Source organism: Strix aluco, chromosome 5 (genome assembly GCF_031877795.1).
Source record: "Strix aluco isolate bStrAlu1 chromosome 5, bStrAlu1.hap1, whole genome shotgun sequence".
In the NCBI taxonomy this organism is placed as follows: Eukaryota; Metazoa; Chordata; class Aves; order Strigiformes; family Strigidae; genus Strix; species Strix aluco.
In genome coordinates, this window is record NC_133935.1 from 87,058,628 (window position 1) to 87,082,080 (window position 23,453).

Below are 23,453 nucleotides of genomic sequence, written 5' to 3' on the forward strand. Positions count from 1 at the left end.
CTCTACAACTGCCTGAAAGGAGGGTGCAGAGAGGGGGGATGAGTCTCTTGAGCCAAGGAACCAGCGGCAGGCCAAGAGGGAATGGCCTCAAGCTGCGCCAGGGCAGGGTCAGACTGGCTCTTAGGAAGGATTTCTTTGCAGAAGGGGTTGTTGGGCGTTGGAATGGGCTGCCCAGGGCAGGGGGGGAGTCCCCATCCCTGGAGGGGTTGAAGAGTCGGGTTGACCCAGCGCTGAGGGATCTGGTGGAGTTGGGAATGGTCAGGGTGAGGTTAATGGTTGGACTGGAGGAGCTTCAAGGGCTTTTCCAACCGAGATGATTCTGGGATTCTGAGAGGAGTGTTCAAGGTTCTCCCCACCCTCACGGGAGGCCACAAGTATGTTTTTGTAGCCCTGGATGTGCAGTGACATCTCTAGCTGGATTTCTTTATGTATTTAAATTGCAATTCAGTCTTTAATTATTTTTTGCTATCACTGATCACTTTGCAAGTGATCGCTGTCCAGGGAGAAGCGAGGAAGAAGAAGGAACTCAGTTGGTTTTGCTTTTAAGGGTTTTTTTTCCTCTACAGTGGCAGAGAGTGGCACTTCCCAGCACACTGGTATGGCAGGGGCTTCGGTGGATCATTTGCTCTCTTTGAAGCAAGGTCCTCCGTGCTCACCTGTGAGCCATAAGAGCTGCCTGGTGTTAGGGGGAAGCTGCCTAACCTGCTTGGAGCTCCCATTTGACCTAGAAATTGCTTTCTGCTCCCATGTTTCAAGGTGGGTTCTACCTGCGTTAAGTTTGTGTGCTGAAGGTGTGGTAGCCTGCTGGGAGCTTCTCCTTAAATGCACAGCAAACAGAGCTCTTAGAGGAAGGACAGATTTTTTTAAGAAGGAAAGTTGGTCTGACACCAAAAACAAATTGCAGAGGAAGGGGGAACCATCAGTGTGTGAAGAACAACTATCCCAGGCATTTGTCTGCAGCTGAAATAAAGGTAAATATTGGATTGTCAGCTTGAAATGCAACTCTGTTGCCTAGTTCCAGCCTGCAAATGGAAGCAATTAGAAAAATGTCCTGCCTTTTTCACAGCAGGCTGCATCTTTCTAGCACAAGCCCCACAGATAGAAAGACACATGCACGTCCTTAAGTAGCAGATTGGTTTACCCTGTCAGTCAGATCTCATTAGAAACTGCGATGCTTCATACCCAGTAATCTGCTAGGAAATAACAGATATTGGTGCTGTGCGATATGTTTTTAGGAGTCACGGCTCATCACTTTTCTATGCACTAAAATCGTATCTTTTGCAGAGGTCTCTCTCTTAATTAGATTGAGCCGGGGAGCGGAGCATTTCAACCTCCTGATGCAGTGGCATCCAGGAATCAGAAATGTTTCTCTCGGAAGGTGTGTGAGCAGACAGGCACGGCTGGTGGGGTGTAAAATACCAGTGCTAGGACACAAGGGAGACAGGTGAGGACACGGCTACTTCTGGGAACGGTGCTTTCAAGGTCACAGTTGAGGACAGGAGAGAGGAGCAGAGGTAGCAATGGCTCAGGGCCAGATCCTGCTAGAGGGAAGATGGAGAATGAGCAAAGGACAGAAATAGCACAACTGAGAGGACCAACAGGGTCAAGCCATGACGTAGCATTAGGGCAGAGCAAGATATCTTGACAGTCGAGTCCAGGGCAGGTATAGGCCAGGAACCGTACAGCAGAGCTGGCCAATTCTCCAGTTCCTTTAACTCATGTGTGGCAATCTCTCCACAACCAGGATCCCCAAGGCATGTAGCACGTACTCGTGGAGGTAGGAGCACTTCTCAGGGTGTCTCAGAGGCACCCCTCTGGCTCAGCGAGTCCCCAGTAGCTGGAAGGGTGATCTAGAGGAACATCACTGACCTGCTCCTCTTTGGGCAGGTGCTGTTGGCCACAGTCAGCACAGTGGGCCACCAGGACATGGACTTTTGGTGGACCATGGTGTGGCCTGCTGCAACCATTCTTACGTTGCATGGCAGCTCCCTGGGTGCTTGTCTTCTACCACAGGGAGGAGCAGACCCCAGGATACCAGCGGCTGGTGCCAACATGTTCCGACATAAACTCATCACATGCACAAGCACACGTGCTCACCATGTCACGTGCTCCAGGCTTGGCAGCCATGCTCAACTGCTTCAGGACTGAACACAGCCCAAGGGCCTTGGGTTGCCTCTACCTCCCATGGCACCAGCTCAGCACGGCCTTCGCTCAGGATTAGCCCATCTCCGAGAAGCAGAGTGGCATGCCAAAGTGGCTGAACTGCTTCTGCTATTTAAAAGCTGGCTTGAGTAGCTCTCTGACCCTACCTGGAGCAGGTTTTGTTCCCAGATTTACTGAGGTCTTGCTGAGGACACGATTCACTTTCCTAAACATGGTGCTATTTGAAAGACCCTTGGATAGCACAGGTACATGAGCAGGGCTGGCAGGTGTGACACAGGTTACAAACTCCAGCAGAAATAGTGGCACTAGACACCTGTGTTTAGGCAGATTGAGATACATGCCTCCATTTCCCTCTGTAGTTAATTATTCTCTAACCAGCAAGGTCCTTAATTCATTCACTTTCAGTCTGCTTTGGCGTTTTTGGCCAACTCAAGGCTAATAGTGAGTCCTTCTGTTGCCAAGCCACATGTCCTTATCAGTGTCCCTAAAGGATTTCCACCAGCTGCATTGTGCAACCAGTAGTTTCTTTCCACCTGGTGCCTGAGGATGTGCAGGTCATTCCAGGGGATGGCTCACTCTTGGCCAGTGGGATCTGTAGAACTCCTGGCTATCACATGGTATCATTAGGATTTCTTTTCCTGTGTCACCTGCTGTATGTGAGTTGGCCAAAGAAGGTTCAAATATTGTTGGTCCACTTTTCAAATGCTGAGAGCTGGGGCTGATGCAAAGGTCTTTGCTAACTGGGGCACCTTAGAACCTTCCTTTCTCACTGGTGCTGAAACACTGATGATTAGGGCGGTAATTTTCCCTTGTGCTAGGGAATATTCTCACCTCCAGCTGATTTCCTATGGATTTCCACGCTGCCTTCCTCTAGAGCAAGGGACCGCTGATTGGTACCCAAAGGACCCACAGCCCCACACACAGAGGAGACCACCATAAGCCCATCTCCTGGCTCTGAGATCTGAACAAATTCTTGCAGGCTCCATGGAGCCAGTTGGTTCTCATGGCGACAAGTTGGCATTCAGCAGTTTCTGACCCATGGAGGAACAGCTCCACATCATCTTCTTTCCCCCTGCTCCTCTTTCTTCCCTCTTGAAGCTCATGCAGTTACATCCTACTTTGGGTATCCAGCCACCTCAGTGTTTTTCACTATGAGCTTTCCCAGAAAAGTTGTGGTCCATTTGAGTTGGATTTTGGATACTAAGGTGTGATTGTCATAATTACCCTCTGACTTCCATCCCTGAATGAGATGAAAATGCTGTCCCAAAAGGGAAGCTGTGGGTTTTGCAGCTAAATCGGTAAAAAAATGAGTAAACCGAGAGATGATTCTTCAACTGCAAAAGGCGACTGGCTCCAGGGCACAAAAGCACAGAGTCTGAATGGGGAATGCAGATCAGGCAATTCCTGTCTATCCAAGGTAGATCCTCTGGTGAGGCTGACATTAAAAATTCTGACTCAAATGCAGGAAACATGGACTTAAGGAGGTGAATTATTGATGGAGCGCAAGTATTACCATATCTGACAGATGGAGACTGTCTGAGAACATTTTGCAGAGTGGCATCTGCACCATGCCTGATTGGCGTCCCTGAACTTTCACACATCAGATGTAGAATATCAACACACAAACTCTGATGTAGCAATTAAATCTGTCCTGTAATGAACCTGGGCTTCATAGCCAAGAGAAATCCATACGCTCAGGTAAAGGCCAAAAACCTCGATTCTTGTATTTCGGGACGATATTAAAATAATTACACCCAGACCACTGCATTTGAATATACACATATGATGTCACATACGTATTGCTTTCAGGAAATGGTCCACAATGTGTAATCTCTAACTTGGATTTTATTGAAGGCTGTAAAGCTTGCCTTGTATTTTACAATTTGTATTCCAGATCTGAGATCAAATAGTATAGAAAAGATATAAAATTCAGATGACATCTCACGTCACCTAAGTGCGTTAACATCTAAAGCTGAAGTCAGTCTCTCAAGTGCATACAGAAGTCATAGATCTGATATGTATTCCACGTTGTCATGTGTGCAAAAACAAAGAGAAGAAGAAAAGAGGTGCAAATAATAGCAAGTTTTATGCTTTCATGAAGAACAGCTTGTATTATGAAGAAGCAATATGTAAAATATGTCTTTTTTAATAAGATTCAGTGCCTTCGTATTCCAGGTTGTTTTCTTAAGCCCAACGCAACTTGGTAAATGATTGTAATTTTTTGCCATCTGTTAACTGTTTGGTGCGCTGTGTGAAATTCATTCTTCCTTCACTGGTAGCATGCAAATGTGCCGATTCTGAGAATCATCAGGAAAATGTGCTTTTTGTCCCTGGAAGGGGTTCAAGGGTGGACACCAGCGGGGAAGCAGGCCCTGGGAGGTTACTCAGTAAGCATCAGCATGGGGGTGGGTGTTTCTGGGTTGTAGCCATCCCATTGCACACACAAGGGACTTCACACTGACCCCTTAATGTCAATGGACCTTCATTTTCTCAACCGCAAAGCAGCCTTCTGAGAAAACAGAGAAGTTCCATACATGGTGTCCCTAAAGTGCTTTGAGATGTACGAATGGGAATTAAAAGAGGAGGTTAATAAATTAATACAAAAAAACCTACAGGTTCAGTTCTCACAGCTGAGTTCTTTAGATAGTCTGGAGGTTTTGTACAGTTAGAAGATGCATTTCAGAAGGAGATAAAAATAGCACTTCAGAGTAATTTCTCTGCTTTTGATGGCTATGAACTACTCCCTCAGTTTAGAAGCAGTGCTGGGATTCTCTTCTCACTCTATAGGGACCAACTTTGTTTCCAAGGAGCCACTGTTGCACTGCAGTGGAGTCTGTCTGGGGTTTGCAGCCTGTACGTGAGGAGTGGTGAGTGAAGGGATGCATCTCCAAGATCCTCCATCAGTAAGACAAACAGACCTGTTTCTTCCATGCAGAGGAGAATGGAGATAGAAACCACATCTATGGCTGTGGGTCTTATCCTGCACTGATGTTGCCTTGATAATGTTTTCATTTTAAATGCTAGTTTATGCTGTCTGGCAAAACATCTTGTAGTGCAAATCTGTTGGCTCAAAAAGTTGAGATCATTGGAGGTAAAATTGCACCAAGAATGGCCAGAAGGGGCCACAGTTGTACTGCACACAGCAGTGTTGGTGCTTGCTCTGACTTAGGTGAATGCTCTTTCAGGATCGGTATTTTTCAAAAGGAGCAATTAAAAGTGGCCTTCTTGCTTTGCCTACTACAACAATACCTTAGAGAGGCAGTGGCTTCCCTCTGTAAATAGGTCTTTTGCCCTAGGTACGATAGAGAAGGAAAAGCAATTTCAACCAAAAAACACTGCTGCAAGAGCAAATGAGTAGCAGCTGGCCATAAATACCTCTGGCCTGCAAATCTGAAGGTTTCTAAGCATCAGGAGAAGTATTGAGAACTGGCATATTAGGTGTCATGAAATGTTCATCTGGCCAGTGGCCAATGGAGAATGCATGGAGAAGAGTGTTGAAGCTCTTAAGCACTGACTCCTTCATCCAGGAGACTCATAGTTCTTGATGTCCCCTACTTGCCTCCATATAAAAATTTGGCATTGAATCCATCCTGGATCCCGGTTTCTTTATAATAAAAAATCTCCTCAGGGCACTTCAACGCAATATAAGTAACTGTTTTATTGTAGGATGAATTGGCTTCGCCCCATTTCTCTTCCATTCGTAGGTAGGAGATCGTGGCCATCAATCCCCTTGAGGTCTTGGTGGTGGTGGGAACTGGTGGTGATGAGACAGGGGGTGGGGTTTGAGGCTGCTGCACCGTTTTGTTTTCCTCCTGCTTTGGGTAGGTCTGTGCACAGTATTGAGCAAACAGGTATCTGTAGGTCACTTCCACAGTCTCAGTGGTTTCTAAGCTGGAGCAAGGTAATGACACTGGACGGTGCTACCAGGAGAAGAAACAATAGTGCCGTGAGGCAAGTGAATCCAATAAAGGGCTCCTCCATGAGAAACACCAACATGTTCAACAAAAAAACAGTAACAAACCAAATTTGGTGTCAGCATGTCCACAGAAAATCTCCATTCCCTTATTTCTGAAGCCACTGCAGTATTCAAACCAGATGAACAGAGGTGGCCAGAAGAAAACATTAGCTGGTGTTTTCAACTATTTTGGTCTGTTTGCCTGACTCCAGCGAGTGGTTCAAACGTCCTCTGAAGCACGGAGGCCCGACCACAACATACTACAGGCAGACTCTTGACTTGGTGGACCTTGTAATTTCCTACCGTAGTTCACATGTTGCAGCCTGTTCAGCCTGTTAGCACGCAGATCCCGTCAGATCTGTCCTTCACCCATCAGTAGCTACCCAACATCCCTATTTTTATTAAAAATCAGCAAATTTGCACCACTGAGCATCTCCCTGATTACAGCGTCGGGGCTTTTTTTATCCAGTTCCAAGCCACTTGATCCTAAATAAGGCTGGGGGGGTTTTACCACAGTAATTGTTGTTCCCAAAGGGTAGCTAAAATTGTATTATTTTTTGCTGACTGGAGCAATTTTTGCAGTACTTTCCATCGAACTGCTGACTCTCTTCTTTCAGGCTACATTCATTTCCACGTTTCCTCTCATTTATGCATGAGGCAAGGGGAAAAATTGCTTAATATTCTTTATAAACTGGCATATGGTATAGATAATTTTTTCTTTTTACTATATGCAGTAAAAATGCAAATGTCTGTGTCTTATTTGCAAATGCTGGCATTAATAACTGATATTTAAACAGGCCAGATTAGCACTTTTACCGATCTATTAAAAAGATTTTTTCCAATCATTTGCACACTCAAAATCAATTTTAATACAACATGTAAATTGAATTTAATTTTTTTATATAAAATTGCATTTATCTGCTTGAACCATTAAATTTACTATTTAATATGTACTTTCCAGCTCACTTGGTTAGAATTCCATTGCTCTTTATCTGTATAAATTTAATTAGCCTTGATATCATCAGTATATTATAGAACTAATTAAAGATTTAGATAACTGCTGAGGGTGCTTATTTAATACCCTATAAAGTTCCATTTGGAGAGCGAGAATTTCCATCTTTCATTATATCAGCCAGTATGGAGCTACAAGGAGTGTCTCAGACAATGTTTTTGAAAAATTATTTAATGGGGTTTAATGGATTTATCCTTCCTTTGAAAAGCCGTGTAATTACTGTGTATCGCTGCACAGCGCGAGGGTGGTTGGAGTTGGTCGGGGAATGGGTTTTAAATGCTACGTGCACGTAGCATCCCCCTCCGCGCTGACGCCGCCTGATGCACGGAGATCCCCACGCATCACGTGTTCCCAGCAGGGCAACATTGTCTGAGTCACGAGTGACAAATCATGGGAGGAAGGGAAAAGGAAATTAAGAAGGAAATATTAATAAGAAAGTAGTCAATAAAGTAGAGCTTAGCAGGTATTAGGACGAAAAGGATGAGAGAGTGAAGGAGAGATCTTTTGGAAGAGTAGCTATGTTCTGCACGTACCTTACCTTTTCCTTTGCTAATTAGCTCCACGTTTTACAGGTGATTTATCATCTGTGTTTTGCAAAAAGGTTTGCAGTAGAGAGAAAACCAAGTGCTTCAGTGACACAGAACTGCACGTAGCACCCAAAGGCGTTGGCTGAGGTTTTCTTTTTCCAAAACCAGCCATTAACACAAAACTGCTTAATCTGCATAGAAGCCGACGCGTAGGTGAGCTGATGTGTGTTTAGTGTTTCTTACGCTGTGTGGTTTAAGTTCTAAAAGGGAAAGTAATTGGATTTTATAATTTGGTTGTATTTAATTAGAAGACTGTGCTTATACCCTTTTGAATAAATACACCTACTTTTCTTGCCTGGCCCCAGACCCCAGTCAGAGTTCTGGGCACCGCAGTCCCAAAAGTGGTTACGGTGCCAGTCAAGATGCAAGGGCTTCCCATCTCTGATATTGTTTTCTACCTTGGACAAATGACTTAATTTTTATCTCAGTTCTTCCAGCTGTTAAAAAAAAAAAAAAAAAAAAGCTAATACTATCCTTAATCACAGCTCTGATTATTAAGGGCTGTGACTTGGAGAGGTACCACAGGAACATGAAACACCATTATATTATAAATTCACTTTCATTTCTTCCTCTCATGTTTTCTTTCGCAAACCATTTCACATCTTGGGTGTTTGCACATTTTAGCTTTTTAAGTGCTTTTTACGTTCTTGACACTCTGCTCCTGTAGTAACACAGCTCAGAGCCTCCTGCCCCAAATCGTGCCACGTGTTGCAGCGTGTGGTGATGGGGCATCTGCCTTTGGGCTTCCGAGAGGCTGTGGATGAGGTGGGCTCTGGTGCACCTACAGAAGATGTAGATCATTGCAGCATGCAGACATTTTTGGGCTAATTTTATGTTCCCTCTACGGTCCATGGTGACAAGCAGGTGCTTGTCAGCCACAGTTCATCTCGCTCCAGGCAGACAAGAGAGGAATCCATTTCTTGGCATGGTTTGTAAGAGGAGCTGAGGTTGACAAACACAGCAAAAACATCTCTGATATGAACATCTAAAACTGTGTGAATTCCTCTAAAGCACTTTGGGTTCATCTGGAGGCAGAGAATGGGCATTACTGTTGTTGTCCCCAGAACTGCCCCGGGTTAATTAAAAATCAAGAAAGAAATCTTAAGAAATGATAATCAGGATATACATTCCCCTGCGGAATCGTGTCCTGAGGGTGATGATACTCTCTGGTGTGTTTTAGGGCTGTAACTGCATAGAGGACTCAAAGGATGCAGTTTAAGATGAGCAGGTTAGAGAATGGATATATGATGTAGCAGATACCTCCCATCACTAGTTTCTATTTTGTTAGCATAAGCTACCCAGATGGAAGAAGAACCAGCATCCCTACTTGCAGACTCTTGCTTTAAAATGCTGCTCACCGATGCATGTATGCAAACATCATTGCCGTCTTCATGAGATGTAGAAATTGCAGTAATTGCTGGGTTATGTGGATTTTCTTTTGCTTGGTATTTCAGGTTTTCAGAGCTTGGTTTGCAAACTCCTGCATGCTAGAGTTCATCTCTCCTGCCCCATCTCCCGTGCCCTGTAACCATCAACTCCGTCCTCATCTCTTTCCCTTTCCCATTGCAAATGTCTCATGTTCCATAGACAGAAAAGCTTCATGGGCTTCTCTTCTCAGTCAAGCCAGCCCTAAAAATCCATTTCTTCTGCATGACATGAACTGAAGTTACCTCATTTCTGTATTTTCCTTTTTTGCACTCACTCACCTCCTCCATATATTTAAATATAATGGTTCCACCAAGATCTGCATGTATCAGAATTCAATGACTTTATAACTGCAGCTTTGGGCTCTTTTCCTCTTGCATGCTCATTGTTCTGTCTTGTGGGTTTTGTCTAGATTTAGTCTGTAAGTGCTTCATACTTAACCTTTTTTACTTTCTTATTAGAGTACCTAAGATATTTTTGGGTGCTATGAAAGTGACTCCCTCATCCCCCAAAAGAGAAGTAGATAAAGTACAGAAATTTTTTGTTCCCTTTGCATATGTCAGCACCCAGATCTCAGTTCCTGCCTTGTGAATCCCTTTCTGCCTGCACTACCACAGAGTGGGCACCCAGCTGTATAATGAAGGAATAATTAAAGTAAGATCCTTTATTCTGAAACATCACACTGTTCGTCTGAAGGTCCTTCTCTTAAGAAGAGATCAAGTCATTCTCAGGGAAATCAGAATTTAATTTTGAATTCACCTGGCCATCTTTTGAAAAACTTTTTTGTGCGCAGGCCTTGGGTTATAGGTTAACATTAGCATTTAAATGGAGAATGGTATTAATAGCCCTCAGAGGAGCTTGTCTCATCCTGATTGCCTTTCCAGAGATTTTTTTCTAAATGAGAAAGCCTCTTTATTTTTTTTCTCTTTCGCCAAGAATAGAGTTCAAGAGACCATCTTTTTTGAGATATATATATATATATATATATATACTCAAAATGCATCCTTGCAAAATGGGTTCATTGTTGGCAACTTGATGTTTAGTTTTAAAACTGCTATTTAAAAAAATAGAACAAAACAAAACACTGTTATGTGTGTTAATTGGCTTCTTCAGTTTCGGTTTGCCCATGGGATGTTTTTTCTTTCACCTGGGAACCATTTCCACCAGTGATACTTACCCTTCCTTACCTGCTCTTAGTACAAAGATGTTCCAAAGATGTTCTTCAGATGATGGTAGATATTCCTGGGCCAATTCCAGTCTGCTAAAGAGAGCAGAAAGAGTACAGTTGTATTTGGGCTTTGGATTAGGCATTATTTGCTCTAAGGTACGTGTCTGTCCTCAAAAACACGCCCAAAGAATTCAAGGGTTAGTTCAGACACTCTGAACCCAGTCCCATTGTCAATAGTCAGAGGAACAGGCTACAGACATCTAGGTTGGTTGACTTGCTGGGATGTGAGATAGTCACATGAAGGAGCATTGTAAAGATGGATTTTATTATTTAAAAAAACAAATCTTTGTCATACAACCCATCAAAACTAGTTCATAATCCTGTATGAGCAGGATAGTAAGGACTTTGAACACCTTAGAGAGTCCTTCACTCCTCATTCCCCCAAAATATGGACATCAACACTGAAGCTGAACAGAAGTGGAGAGTTTGGCCAGGTATTTACCATCCTAAAAAGCTAAAGGCTTGAAGTCAGGTTAATGTTTCCTTCCCCTTGTAAAACTGCAGTTGTTGGTATTTCCATAGCAAATCTGGAGAGTTGCTCTGTAAGAACCTGTACCACATCTACGTGTATAAAATCTGTCATATCAGATCAACTCAACAGGTCCCATCTATGCTTTTCAGCATAATACAAATAAATAATAACTCTGTGAGTAAGCATACAAACAGATTTCCCTGATGAGGTGAGTCACCCAGGTCACTTTGTTCCCATCAGCCACATTCCTGACTTCATACTCGGGTGAGTAGTGAGTTCAGCTGTTCTCTTCGTACCCTGAATATCTCACTGCTGAGCACTGGGAGGCTCTTACTGCCCAGGCTGATGATGTCTGTAGGGTAGATCAGCTTACGTGTGCTCACGTAGAAGCTGACTGAAGGCTTAGGAAGCTAAATTTGCTTTTTGGTTAGGTACACTAATCCTCTATTATTATTTATTAACCTATTTGTCAGATGATAGAATCAGCTCTTGATAAATATTAATTCTTCTCTCTGGTTTTAAATTTCAACTTTAAAAAAAACAAAGCAGTTTGCCAGCATTTCACTGAATAGAGCTTTCCCTCACCTGTCGTACATTTATTTCCCCCATCCCTTACTAACTTGCTTTCCTCAACCTCCTCTTGATAATCAAAAGAGCATTTATAATGGCAGGACAAATACACTTCTGAAAGTAAAATGAAGAGCCTAAATAAAAAATCACAGAACAAGAGGCTCATCCCACTCAGTCTTTCATATTTCATTATTTGATAACATCAGAAGATGAGTCCATCAGAGCTGCTTGGGCAAAGGCAAACAGGAGTGTGTCTGATCAATATTTATTAATACTTTCAAAGACAAGGGAGGCAAAGTTGAGCAGACTTCGTAATGGAGTGAATAATTACTCATGCAAATAGGGTTTGGCCGAAGGCAATGCCATGCCAAAGCGACAGTTTTTTAATTGCACCCAATTAAAAATGCATACCTTTCGCTCACTCGTACTGTCTCGCTCGCTCTCTTTTTTATTTTGTAGGAAATTTTTAATTAAAAAATAATCTGATCCTGGAAAGAGTGACAGATGAATCCTGTGTTTATTAGGTGCAGAATTCTTCAGTAATCCAAGATTTGGGACAGGCTCAAAAGGAAGGCAGCTGTAAAGACATGGGGTAACGATGGGCTCGCATTGCTGAGCTTGCCCAGTGATGGGTCTCAGCTGCACATGGGGCAACTTTAGTTCTTGCTTTTTCTTCTTTTAAGGTGCTCAGCCACCTTGGGAAGGCCTCTGCTTTGGAGCAAAGACTTGCCATCTCTCAGAGAGATCACCCCATCTGAGATACCCTCTCTGTCATTTTGTTGAAAATCCAGCCAGAGCTGGCAAAGGTAAAAATCTCATTTCACATCCGCGCATGTGAAGGTGATCAGTGTTTCCTAAATCTAAGTGTTTACCTTGGCAGTCCTGGTGTTTTGTACACACTGTGTGTGTAACTGTACTTGAGATATTGCCAGAATCCTCAAAGTTAACCTCATATTAGATTTCTGACTGTGTATTGAAGCATCTTGATAAATACCCAAATCTAAAATATTGAGACTAACAGCAGCTTCTGTGCACTCAGTGAATGAGCCACACATCAAGATGCCAGAAGGACACTATAGAGCTGACGGGTAGGTAGCTGCTCTTCAAATTTGGGATCTTAGTTTCTGCAGGGTCCCAGATACAAATATTTAATTATGCCAAGTTCAAGCATAAACATAACAGGACCAATTATAGCTAAAGAGGGGAGCTGAAATTAAAACTCATCCTTAGCCCACTGCCCCACAGGGCTTTATCAATCCCTGCCTGTAGCTAGATGTCCCTTGAACTGCTTTAGCTGAAGAATGAGCTGTGTTTTTCTGGCTGGGAGAGAGTTTACAGTAGTGCCAGTGTTACCAAGCTGGATGCGACTTAGCCTCAGCAGTTCTTCTGTCGCCTGCCACTGCATTGTTGCTTCTAGAACTGCATGAGATCTGCTGGGTTTTGTTTGTTATGTGGCTACCTGCAAGAGGAGCCAAGGTTTAAAGATTAGCCATCAGCGTGGCAGGAGATGGTTTGGACACACAGGCCTTACCGTGACGTGCTCCTGAGCCAAGACTTGTTTTCCGTACAGAGGTTCTCAGGGAGTTGCCACGTGTCTCAGGAGAGTGCTGGGGCTTTGTCGTTGTGCTGGGATACAGTGTTAGCGTCGTTAGCAATTAAACTGCTAAATCTGTTCCTGTGATTGGAGATGAGGTTTGGTTTAGTCTCCCTCTCCCCGACTCCAGTATTCTGAAATCTGCTCCCAAGGTTTTGTGGCTTCTGCTATTGGTGTTTTCTCAAAAGCTAAGATTCGATGCTGTGGCTCTGCAGGGGACCAGGACAGCCTTGCAAAATGCTTCTTGTCTGAGCCACGTAAATGTTTTCAGTCCCTGTGTCAAACAGCGGCCTCGTTCAGCACAACCAGCATCGCAGTCTGAGTGAACGAGAGCTGTGACTGTTGAGGAGAGTATAGCAGTAAATCCTATCAGGTCACGTGGTGGCACAGTAGCTTCTGGGGCACCACGAATTGTGCCGTTGGGTTTTTCATGGACATGGGAACTGAAATCAGTAGCTGATTTGGGTGTTACCCAAGCCTGAGGAGTTTGTAGCTTGTAGGGATTCCCCAGATGCCTTCTGCAAATAGCAGCTGATACAGGGATGTGTGAGCTCTCCCCCGTGCTTACCTGCCTTTCGAGCTGCACAAACATCCTCTTTTATCGTGTAGTAATTCAGGGGGATTTGGAGCTACTGAGCCTGTTCTCAAGTGGCTTGCATGATTTCCGTTTCTTTTCTAAGGGAAATACTCTCATTGAGATAATTTTCTGCCCCGTTTACCCCCTGCTTTTGAAGGAACAGTGTGTCCTTGGAGCACAGCCCACCTCAAAGCCCCCTCAGGCAGTCTGTGATGCTGGTGAACTGGTCCTCTGTCAGCTCCAGGAGTTTCATAGCCCGTATCTCAAATGTGTGGAGCCTCACAGCTTGATTGCTTTTTCAGCTTATCATTCATCCCCAGAAGCTATTTTTTATTTGCGTCTTGTGCCTTCTACGTGTATCCGCTCCCACTCACACACATTCCCTTCTTTTGAGCACACAACTCAAATCCTGTGAGTCCTTGTTCTCTGAGTTGATGATTTTGGAGTCCTCTTCCTCGAGCCACGAGCCCTTCCTCCCACCTGATCTCGGCTGGCCCTGACCGCAGTTGTGTTGGCGCAGGCTTTCAACCACAAGGAGCAAATTCTCAGGTCACAGCAGCAGGCTGTGTCTTGAAGGAGACAAAGGAGATAAAAATACCGAGCTCTGAAGCCCAGTAGCCTGGCCACGCTCGCAGGTGAGGCCTGAGATACTCCAGATGTGTGCTTTTGCTACAGCTGCTTACAGCCATTGCTGCAGTGATTTGCAGTCTGGGTGCTCTCCACAAAGGCACAGCTAAGCCAGACCTGAGAGCCTGCAAAGTAAAGAACAAGAGAAATATAATATGCAGCTTTGCCCTGATTGCTATTTTAATGCATTCAAAGAGGAGAGAAAGGAAGGGAGGTGATAACTTTTCCTGGAGCCCCTACTCTTGGGTTTTAAATAATTTATTCCACCAAGACCTAAGGATTAGACTGCAGCCTGCCCTCGTCCTCCTGCAGAAGCGTGGAGGAGTCATGCAGGGACCTCCTCTTCAGCTGCTCCAGCCCGATTCTGCCTCGCTTTGCTCTTCTTGCCAAGAAGTGCTGGGTATTTGGCTGAAACAAATCCTTGCTGCTGTGTGATGCATGCAAACAGACAGGGATCTTTTCACTTCTTCCTTGAGCTTTTCAGATCCTTGTTTCTTAACAAGGGCATATAACATCTGTAATCAAGCTATAAAGTTAACCAATTCCTCTAGAAAAAGGATTACTTTCCATCCATGCACTGCTTTTTTTAGTTTTGAAATCTCAAACAGACCTAAACCCACAGCCAAGCCTCACCACTTGCTGGAGCTTGCTGCAGTGGAGTCATATGTGAGAACTTTCCCCTTATCCCTGACCTTGAAGGGTCTGTCCAGGATCGGGAACCCCTCTGCCTAAAGAAGTTTTGTAGCGCCTTGTATTTTCACAGCTCCCTCTGAACAGGATTCTTTGTCTTGGTGATATCTAGACCCCTGACACCAGATCTTACCCTATGGTACAGATGGGGAAGCTGAGGGACAAGAGCACAGCTCTGTGAATGGAAAAGGAATTCACCAAAGTGCTATATAAAGGGCATCCGAGTCCTTATTCCCCTTCTGCTGCATGATCTCTAGGCAGTGCTTTCCAAGAGTCAGACACTGTTCTCCCGATTTCAGACCTTCATCAGTTTGTGCTACAGAGGAAGGAGGGAAAGAAAAAGTCTCAAAGAAGCTCTCACTAGTTTTACCTCTTCCACCTGCGCAGTGGAGTCAGGGCAAATAATCCAGTCCCTGCCCATTTTTTCTGCAGTGCTTAGATTGGCAGCTGTCAGAATTGCCTCACTGCTTCCCTGGCCTGTGACACATTTTTCCTTCCAGTAAGTACTTGTTTAAATTCCCTTCCTTGGAAATCCGTTCCTTCACTAATGCCACTTTACATTAATTTAAACCAGCCTGCACTGCAGCCTCTATATTATGCCTTCTCTTCAGATGATCTTTTACTTATTAAAAAAGGCGCCTCGGCTCCTGGCTCAAATTTTATTTTGCATTATTTAAGATCTTCCTCTCAAACTGTGTGTCTCAATAGCGTTGGAGGTCTCTGGAGTTTTGGGCTTGGAGCTCTTCCCATGCTCCGTATTAGCATCTCTCTGCAATGGGGGTTCATTAGGGACAAAAAACTCCACTTTCCTTACCCCTGAGATTCCTTTCCTTTCCAGAAGACTCCAGTTCTTGCAGGCTGAGTGACTAGATATACATCTGTGCATCACCACGTATATAGATCTATATGCATCTGTGTCTACACACTGCTTTCTGCATGCTGGATGCTGTCGGCTGACAGTAACTGCTAGGAAAGAGGAGCCCTCAGTTCCCTATAGTTTGTGTTTTCCCTGAGTATGGAAGAGTGTGGGGAGCACATTTCTGAGATTTCTTCTCCTGTACATGCCCGCTTGGCATCTCCTGATGTTCAATACGTTTGTGCTTTCTTTGTACAGTGCCTGACGCAGCCCCCTCTGCTCATGGCACTGCTGAATAAAGTAACAGTCGATGGTATTCTACGGAAATAAAGGTCTAGAGCACCAGGTATCACTGTTCACCAGAGTGAGTTTTCTGTTTGCTTCCTTTTCAGGCAGTATTATGAGATGCTCTACAACACAGCAGACGAGCTCTTAAACCTCGTGGTGGATCAAGGGGTGAAGTACACAGAGCTGGAATACATCTATGCTCTGAATTTACTGCACCGGAGCCAGACGGGCGTGGGAGACCAAACCACCCAGAACATGAGGTTGCAGCGGTTGAAGGAGATCATTTGTGAGCAGGCTGCTATCAAACAGGCCACCAAGGACAAGAAAATCACCACCGTGTAATCTGCTCTGTCGCTCGCATTAACCAAGAGGCAGGGGCTGTCAGGTTGCAGGTCCAAGCCTCTGTGTTTCTGTTATAATCAAAGGCAAAAGCGCGTATCTTCTGGGTGGCATTGTACTGGTGAGAAGGGAAATGCCATTTGAAACTTGGTTCTGGGGTTGTTTTGGGGGGTTTTGATGTGTAATCACGTAATGCTTCCTTAAGGTGTTCTCCCAAGAGCGACTGCACAGCAGGAACAGGCATCCTGGTGGAGATTTGGGTGGGATATTTGGCTTTATTCTGTTGATGCTGCTTTGCCTTGAGATGTAAAGCAAGCTGCTATCTCTGGCGGGGCGGGAAAAGAGATTTCACACTGGCTCAGGTCAGAGTCTTCCGTGGAAGTTCAGACCACACTAAAGTAAACAGCACCGTGGCAGTCAAGCACAGACCTGTTGGTCACATGTGGGATCTTGATGGTTTTGAAGCCATTCCAAGAGCGTTGCTGCGTGGAGCCTGTTTCAGTGCTAGTCCCCATGACAGTTGTAGATGCATTAAGTTTTCTGCTGTTCCCACTGCAAAGAGATCTAGTTGCTTATTCCTTCAGATAGTGATAAGCAAGTTCTCGTAGTGGGAGGTAACATGGGACTGTTTGTTTCCACTTCTACTTTTTCATTATCATGGAGCCATATGGCATCATTTTCTACAGCGCATGCTGCACTGGATGATGGTGGATAAAGGAGAAAATTGCCAATATAAGGTAAATAGCAAAACTTAATTCTTTTTTCCTGAATATATCTTTTGAGTCTCCCCAGCTCAAAAGATATTTTGTAATTGTCATTTGATGTACTGGAAGGACACGCAGGCTTATGTAGCTCAGCACTAATGATCAGCAAGGGCAGGAGGAGGGCAGATGCCAGCTCTGCAGTCTGAGGTCACCATTTCTGCCCTGTCTTGACCATGTAAAGCCACCTGGTAAAAGGTTCCTTATTCACTGAGGCTGAGGAGTTTATACCATCCCTCCATACTTGCACTTGTATTTGCCAAGTAAATTGTCAACCCAGTTGAGTTTCACATGTTGAGATGGGTTCTCTCTGAGCTGTGTAACTGCTTGTGTGTCAGTCTTGAAACTGCAAAATTAAAGGGTGTTTAAGGACTCCTCAAAGGCTCTGGTGCTTTGTCTTTTTTTAACTCTTATTTTTGTGGTATTTAAAAGATTCCCTTCCAGGTCCAAATTCATATGGTGTCCTCCAAGGTTACATCAGTGTGGAAGTGGTCTTCTGAATCATTCAGCCTAATCCCCAGCTACCACGGGCCAACTGGACAAGAATCTTCTCAACCTCCATGTTAAAAGCAGAACCAGTAGTTCTAGTTGTTAGGAATTTTCTTCTGGTTTCAATTCTCATTTTATTCATGAACCCAGTTTTTCTTACACTAATATTGGCCATTAACTACAAGAGTTCCGTCCCTTCCTTGATGAATTTGCATGCGTGAGGGTGGAGAACACCATCGTGGTAACACGTATGAAGATATGGGGTCTTTCTGGGGTAACACAAGACCTGTATTCACCTGCTCAGACACTGAGATATGCTGCAGTGTAGATACAGGAAAGCAAACTCCAGACTTTGGAGGAAGGTGAAGAAGCAGCTTGGTACATGTTAGACAGATTTCAGACCCTTTGAGGTACAGAAGTGATGTGTGCGGAACTCTGAATTCAGACCGGGCTGCTATGGACTAATGTCAGACTATTTTTGATTCCTCTCATCTTTAATTGCTTAATAATCTGAGGCTCTGCCTCATCTTCACGTGGCTGATCTCGAGCTTTGCAGTCCACATTTTCCACCCACCAAGCAGCTGTGCTGGTGGGTGCCATGACAGATTGCCTGAAATCAAGAACATTTCATATTTGGGAGTATGTTTGCTTCTAAAGAAAATTATTTTAAAGACTCTTCTTTGAACTGCACCTCACATTGTCCATCACACCACCACAAGATGTAAATACAAAGCCCTAGCACACACCTGTGCACTGGACTGAGATGTGAGAAGGCGTTTGCTGGATTGCATGGCACGAGAACACCATGGCACGAGCGTGAAGAGAGGCAGTGACATAGAAGGACTCCTCAAGTCCCTCAAGTGTTCAGACTCTCAGTCGTCTCCAGAGCCTCACAAGGGAAGTTAATATTCTCTCTGGGTATTAGAGTGGTCACAGCAAGGGCACAAAGAGAGTGAGGGTTGCCAGAGGGCACAGAGAAGAGCATGAGCAGCATGTGGCATGTAGGAACCCAGACCCTGAGCACCTTATTTCAGCCACTCATTGACATACACTGCCCAAACTTGTCACAAACTGTTCGTAAACAATAAACTGTTGGTAAAGAGGATGTCTGAAACAACTCGAGTGGGATGTCCTGTGGGGGAGAAGCGCAGCGAGCTCTGTGGAGGTGGGACGTTGGGCCATTTCTCTCCCCATCCCTCCTGTTGTTGCCCAGAGACAGAACTTGCCTCACTGTGTGGGTACAAGCCAGAGAAAATGAGAACCTTCTGGAACAACCCATTGCACATGCGTAAGAAAGACTATATAAAGGCAACGCCCCACGTGTGTCTTTGTCGACCCACCAGAGCTGGCTGCTCTGCGACAATGCAGGATCCAAGGGTGGTGATTACCCTTTTCCCATCCCCTCCTCGTCTCTTTTCTCTTTCCTCTTTTTGCTCTCTCTTTCTTACATACATTCATGTATGTAAGTTTTGTACTAATTGAATTGCAATTGGTTGATCATTGATGGGTTACTAGGAAAATAGTCTCATCTCCAAAGTGCCTTTATTCATTCCCTGGACAGTTATCCGCTGATTGTTGCCAAATTGTCTCCATTCACTCACTAAAGTGATCAGTTAATAGAGTCACCAGCACAATTTTTCCTCTGAGTCACCGTGGTGACTCGGCCCACCCTGCGGCTCTGCTGGCTCTTCCACCGGCACACGGGCTCTCAGGGAATTCAAAAGATTCACCCCCCTCATAACCCACCACGTGGAACGAGACAAAGCTTTCTTGCTGCATCAGAAGAAAATCCTGCCAGAAAGATCCAGCCTTAACAAATCTCTACTGAGTATCTTTCCCAGAAACATAGCTTTTTAGAGTGTTTTCTTGCCAACAGGTGTTTCAGAAGTAGAACATACACAATGAAGATTATGATTTTGAAGCACAGAAGTCTCCAGAGAGCTCATGTTTAGGCAAGGCACCTAGTTTTGTGTGTGCATGTGTTGGTTTTAGATCACCCACTTTCCCTGCTGCTTTCCAAGAGAGAGCATTAAATAATCAGCAGGCCCAGGCTCTGCACAGTGCAGTTCAGCTTTGCTAAACCACCTCCCAGTGAGTTTCCCGCTGCATGTGTGTTTCCAGAGAGCAATAATGGCGTGGCAGCAACCCACTTGCTACAAAGCACCAGGACAATATGAGCAATGAGGGGGCTATTTTGGCACCAAGCCTGCCTGGAAAAAGAGAGTCTCCTTGCAAGGGGTCTGGCTTGTGTGTTGGTGTTTGTTGCAAATCCTCTCAGTAATAGGGAATCAAGTGGGTGGGGGAGAGATCTTTAGGGAACATTTTTTGTTCATTAAGCTGTTATTGCGGTTAGAGTCAAGCTGTTATGTTTAATAGTAAATAACTATTCAGACAACACGCTGGCTTATCCTCTCACAATGTCCACACACACACTGTAAGCACCCATCTGGAGCCACAGTTGGGAGGCCACCCCCAAGGGTGGTTGGAAGAAGAAGGTGGTACTGACGCACCAGCGGCTTCTAAGTAGGTGTTTGGACAGTCCCTCGAGAGCACATGGGCTCACCCAGGCCTCTGTGTAATCCTGTACTCTTCATATAGCAGCCACCACCCTCTTGGGTGTGCTCCGAGTCACACAGCTCCTTACTGATGCTCATATGTGCTCGTGGTCTTGTGCAGATTTGGCAGGCTCTGGCTGTCCTGAATTTAGCAGTTCTTACAGATTCCACAGAAGCACAAGTCTCCTGAGAGTACCAGCCCTTGGGAAACTTTCTGACACTACCTGGCCAGCATTTAGTTTTCCTTTCTTCTGCGTGTTGTTGTCTGGTAACTGTTTCTCCATCCCAACCTGCACAACCCGGTCACACAGATGGAGCATTTATAACACACACACAGTGGAAGATGGTTTCCCAAAGGGAACAAACCACATGAGGGTGTTGCAAACTGTGCAAAGACCCAGGAACCCCCTTTATCTTAGATCTGAGCTATGTCAAGCACAACTTACCCCACTTCTGCCCTGAAGGACAGACCCAATCATCAGTCTGGTACCTTCTTATAAGACAACAGATAACTTCTCCAGTTCTGTTCTCTGCACCAGTTCTTGCCTACATCAGTTTTGAAGTCCTGACATGACCCTGCAGGACACAAAAGTTTATGAACAAGGGCTAGAGATTTTGTTTTGTAATGCAACATGAAATGCTGTCAGCTCTGCCAGCACTTGGAGAGTAATCGCTATACGGATGTGGCCCTTCGGTGCTTAAAGAGACAAGGAAATACTTCTCCAGCCCGCAAAACGAAATATTTTCATGGGGCCTGTAAAAGTTCATGAGGGTTTCACAATTTTCTCTTTACAGCCTCATAATCTTTACTGGGTTTTAATTATCACACTACTTTGAAGCCTGCGCCAGACACAATAGCAGAAGTGGAAGGTAAAGCAAATTCCTCTGGTTCCTTTCACAGTCGCGTATCAGTCACCAGCTCGTCCTCTCCCGAGTGCCTCCTCCCTCGACATCCTCTTGATTAAGGTTGATATAAACCTGTCTGACAGATACACATACAAATATATTTATGTACCCACACGTGCATAGATAGATAGATAACCACCACCATCCCCCCGCCATGGTGTGGATCCCCTCAACCTCATAATCTGCCACACGTGATAATCACAGCCATTCAGAGACAGTGCTGGCTGGAAAGGTTTGCTGAGAAGTCGTTCCACTGAGACACTCTTTTTGCCTTTTATTGGCTGCATTTTTGTTTTATTAGCATGAGTCATAATTGCAAATTCCTCTTTGAATGTGGTAGATAGCAATAAAGGGGAGGGCACTCAGACAGGGAGCAGGGGAGAGTTGCCAAGAGGAAATTAGCATTGCAGTAATGTTGATTCTATTGCTCTTAGACAAGTGGGGAGCTTTTTTTGGAGGGGAAAGAGTCATTTTACTGAGCTGAGAGATGGCGAAGTCACGCAAATGGCCACTTGGACACTGATCCTTAGTCCTGGGAATTAATTCCCATAGTGGAACACACTGTGACACACAAGCCCTGTCCATCACTGCAGACCTTGGCCACAAAGCTGACTGTGCTCCTCTCATTTCAGGAATTTATTACCCAAGGATTCATCCTACCGTGCTTTAAATACCCAGTGACCCACATCAATTATATCACAGTCACAACTTGAGCCTCGGGCAAGGCTGGATGCCCACCGCTGTGTATGCGCGTCGCAGGGGATGCTCTGCCCTGAAGAGTTTGCACTCCAAAGAGGCGTGATGGATGATAAACTCAAAAGGAAGCTGAGATGCAAGGAAGTCAAATGTTGCTCTCCAGGCCATGGTCCCTGGTGTACTAGCCCTGCTCTCTCATTACTGGGCAAAGGCCATCTTGTCAATCCGAGCCGGAGCTGCCTGTGCCCTGCAGTTCACGTTTTAGCTTTTGGCATCAAACAGGGAGCGTGCTCAGAAATGAGGCATTTTATTTTATTTTCTGTTCCTTCTTTTGCTGATTGGATCTAACAACTGAGCCAGGAAAAAAAAAAATTATGTGGCTGCGGCCAGCATATAATCATTAAATTTGCTTTCGGATGACCTGTGTGAAATTCATCAGGAGAGATTTATTGGGAAGTTCATTGCATCGGTGTTCATTATTTACTCTGTTAGGCTTAGGCACAGTGGCAATCAGTGGAGAAAATTGGACTGTTAGGGCCTTGGACTTCAGTGTTTGTAATTTCCTCTACCGAGTTGCAGCATGAAATATATTTGGCACAGACAAATCACTCCCTCCGCTGCTACAGCTCAGTGTGCTCATCCGGTGGCACCCAGCCATCATTGTGGCTCTGACAATTGGAGAGGTGAAAGCGGGTCTGGGGAAAAGAAAAGAGGAATAGAAAGCAGCCTGAATCCCGACCCTGGTGCTGAGCGTTTCCAAAGGCCTGCGGTGACTTAAATGAATATCACGGTTATTTTTCAGGCCTCTGCCACGCAGCTGAGGCAAAGCTACTGCTCTCGCTGGCGAAGTGCCCCCTCCATCGCTGGACTCTGACAAGCACAAGTAGGCCAGGCCTGAGCTGAGCAGTACAGGGACTAAAATCCAGGGGATCCACAAGAGACTGATGGAGAACTGGTGACATTTATATTATCCAGATGGAGTTTTCCTGGTCATCAAGGGGAAGATACAAGAGGAACGAAATACCTCTCCACAGGTCTCTCCTTCCCTCGGTAGCTGTACCGTTTGCTGGCCCTGTTAAAGACACCTTGCAATGACAAGCAGCAGCACACGACACTGCAGTGGCTTCGTGATTCTGAGTATCGCCAACTCCATCAGCTCTGTAATAACCAGACACCAGCTCTCTCGTGGTATCTACAGTGTTTCTCCAGCAGGACTGGCTGTCAGAGTCTGTCCCCCCCATGCTCAGAAACACTCTTCAAGGCATCTCTGATCCTCCACGTTGTCTTGTTTGTCCCCTGGCTGGCGGTGCATCGCAAGGGGCCAGAAGAGAGCAGAGTTTCTGGGATTTGACGGGTTGGGTGCAGACAGGCTGTTGGACTGAAGTAAGGAAGATCTCATCTCCTGGTTGGGACTGACGTTAGTAGAGGGGGTCTGCTGCCATCTTGCCCTCGTGGGCTAACAAGAGAGAGAAAAGAGAGCCAGGCCTCCCCAAGCCCTTCTGACTCCTCATCCAAGACTTTTAAGACTATTCCTTTGCTCATGCAGGCTGCTGGCAGCTGTCCCCACATGGGGACTTCTCCAAATTCAGAATCATCAAGGTTGGAAAAGACCTTGAAGGTCATCTAGTCCAAAATTCAAGGCAGCCAGCTCTGATGTGACACA

The 23,453-nt window shown here is 45.1% G+C and overlaps 1 protein-coding gene across 2 annotated transcripts in view; it reads left to right on the forward strand.

Annotated features, from left to right (window-relative positions):
- Window positions 1–17,525, forward strand: part of EXOC4 (exocyst complex component 4) — a 421,385-nt gene extending 403,860 nt beyond the window's left edge. For both annotated transcript variants that reach the window (XM_074828084.1, XM_074828085.1), the window contains exon 18: window positions 16,149–17,525. In XM_074828084.1, coding sequence (XP_074684185.1) covers window positions 16,149–16,386 — 238 coding nt within the window. In that variant the 3' untranslated portion in view covers window positions 16,387–17,525. The remainder of the gene's footprint in view (window positions 1–16,148) is intronic.
- Window positions 17,526–23,453: the final 5,928 nt, after the last annotated feature.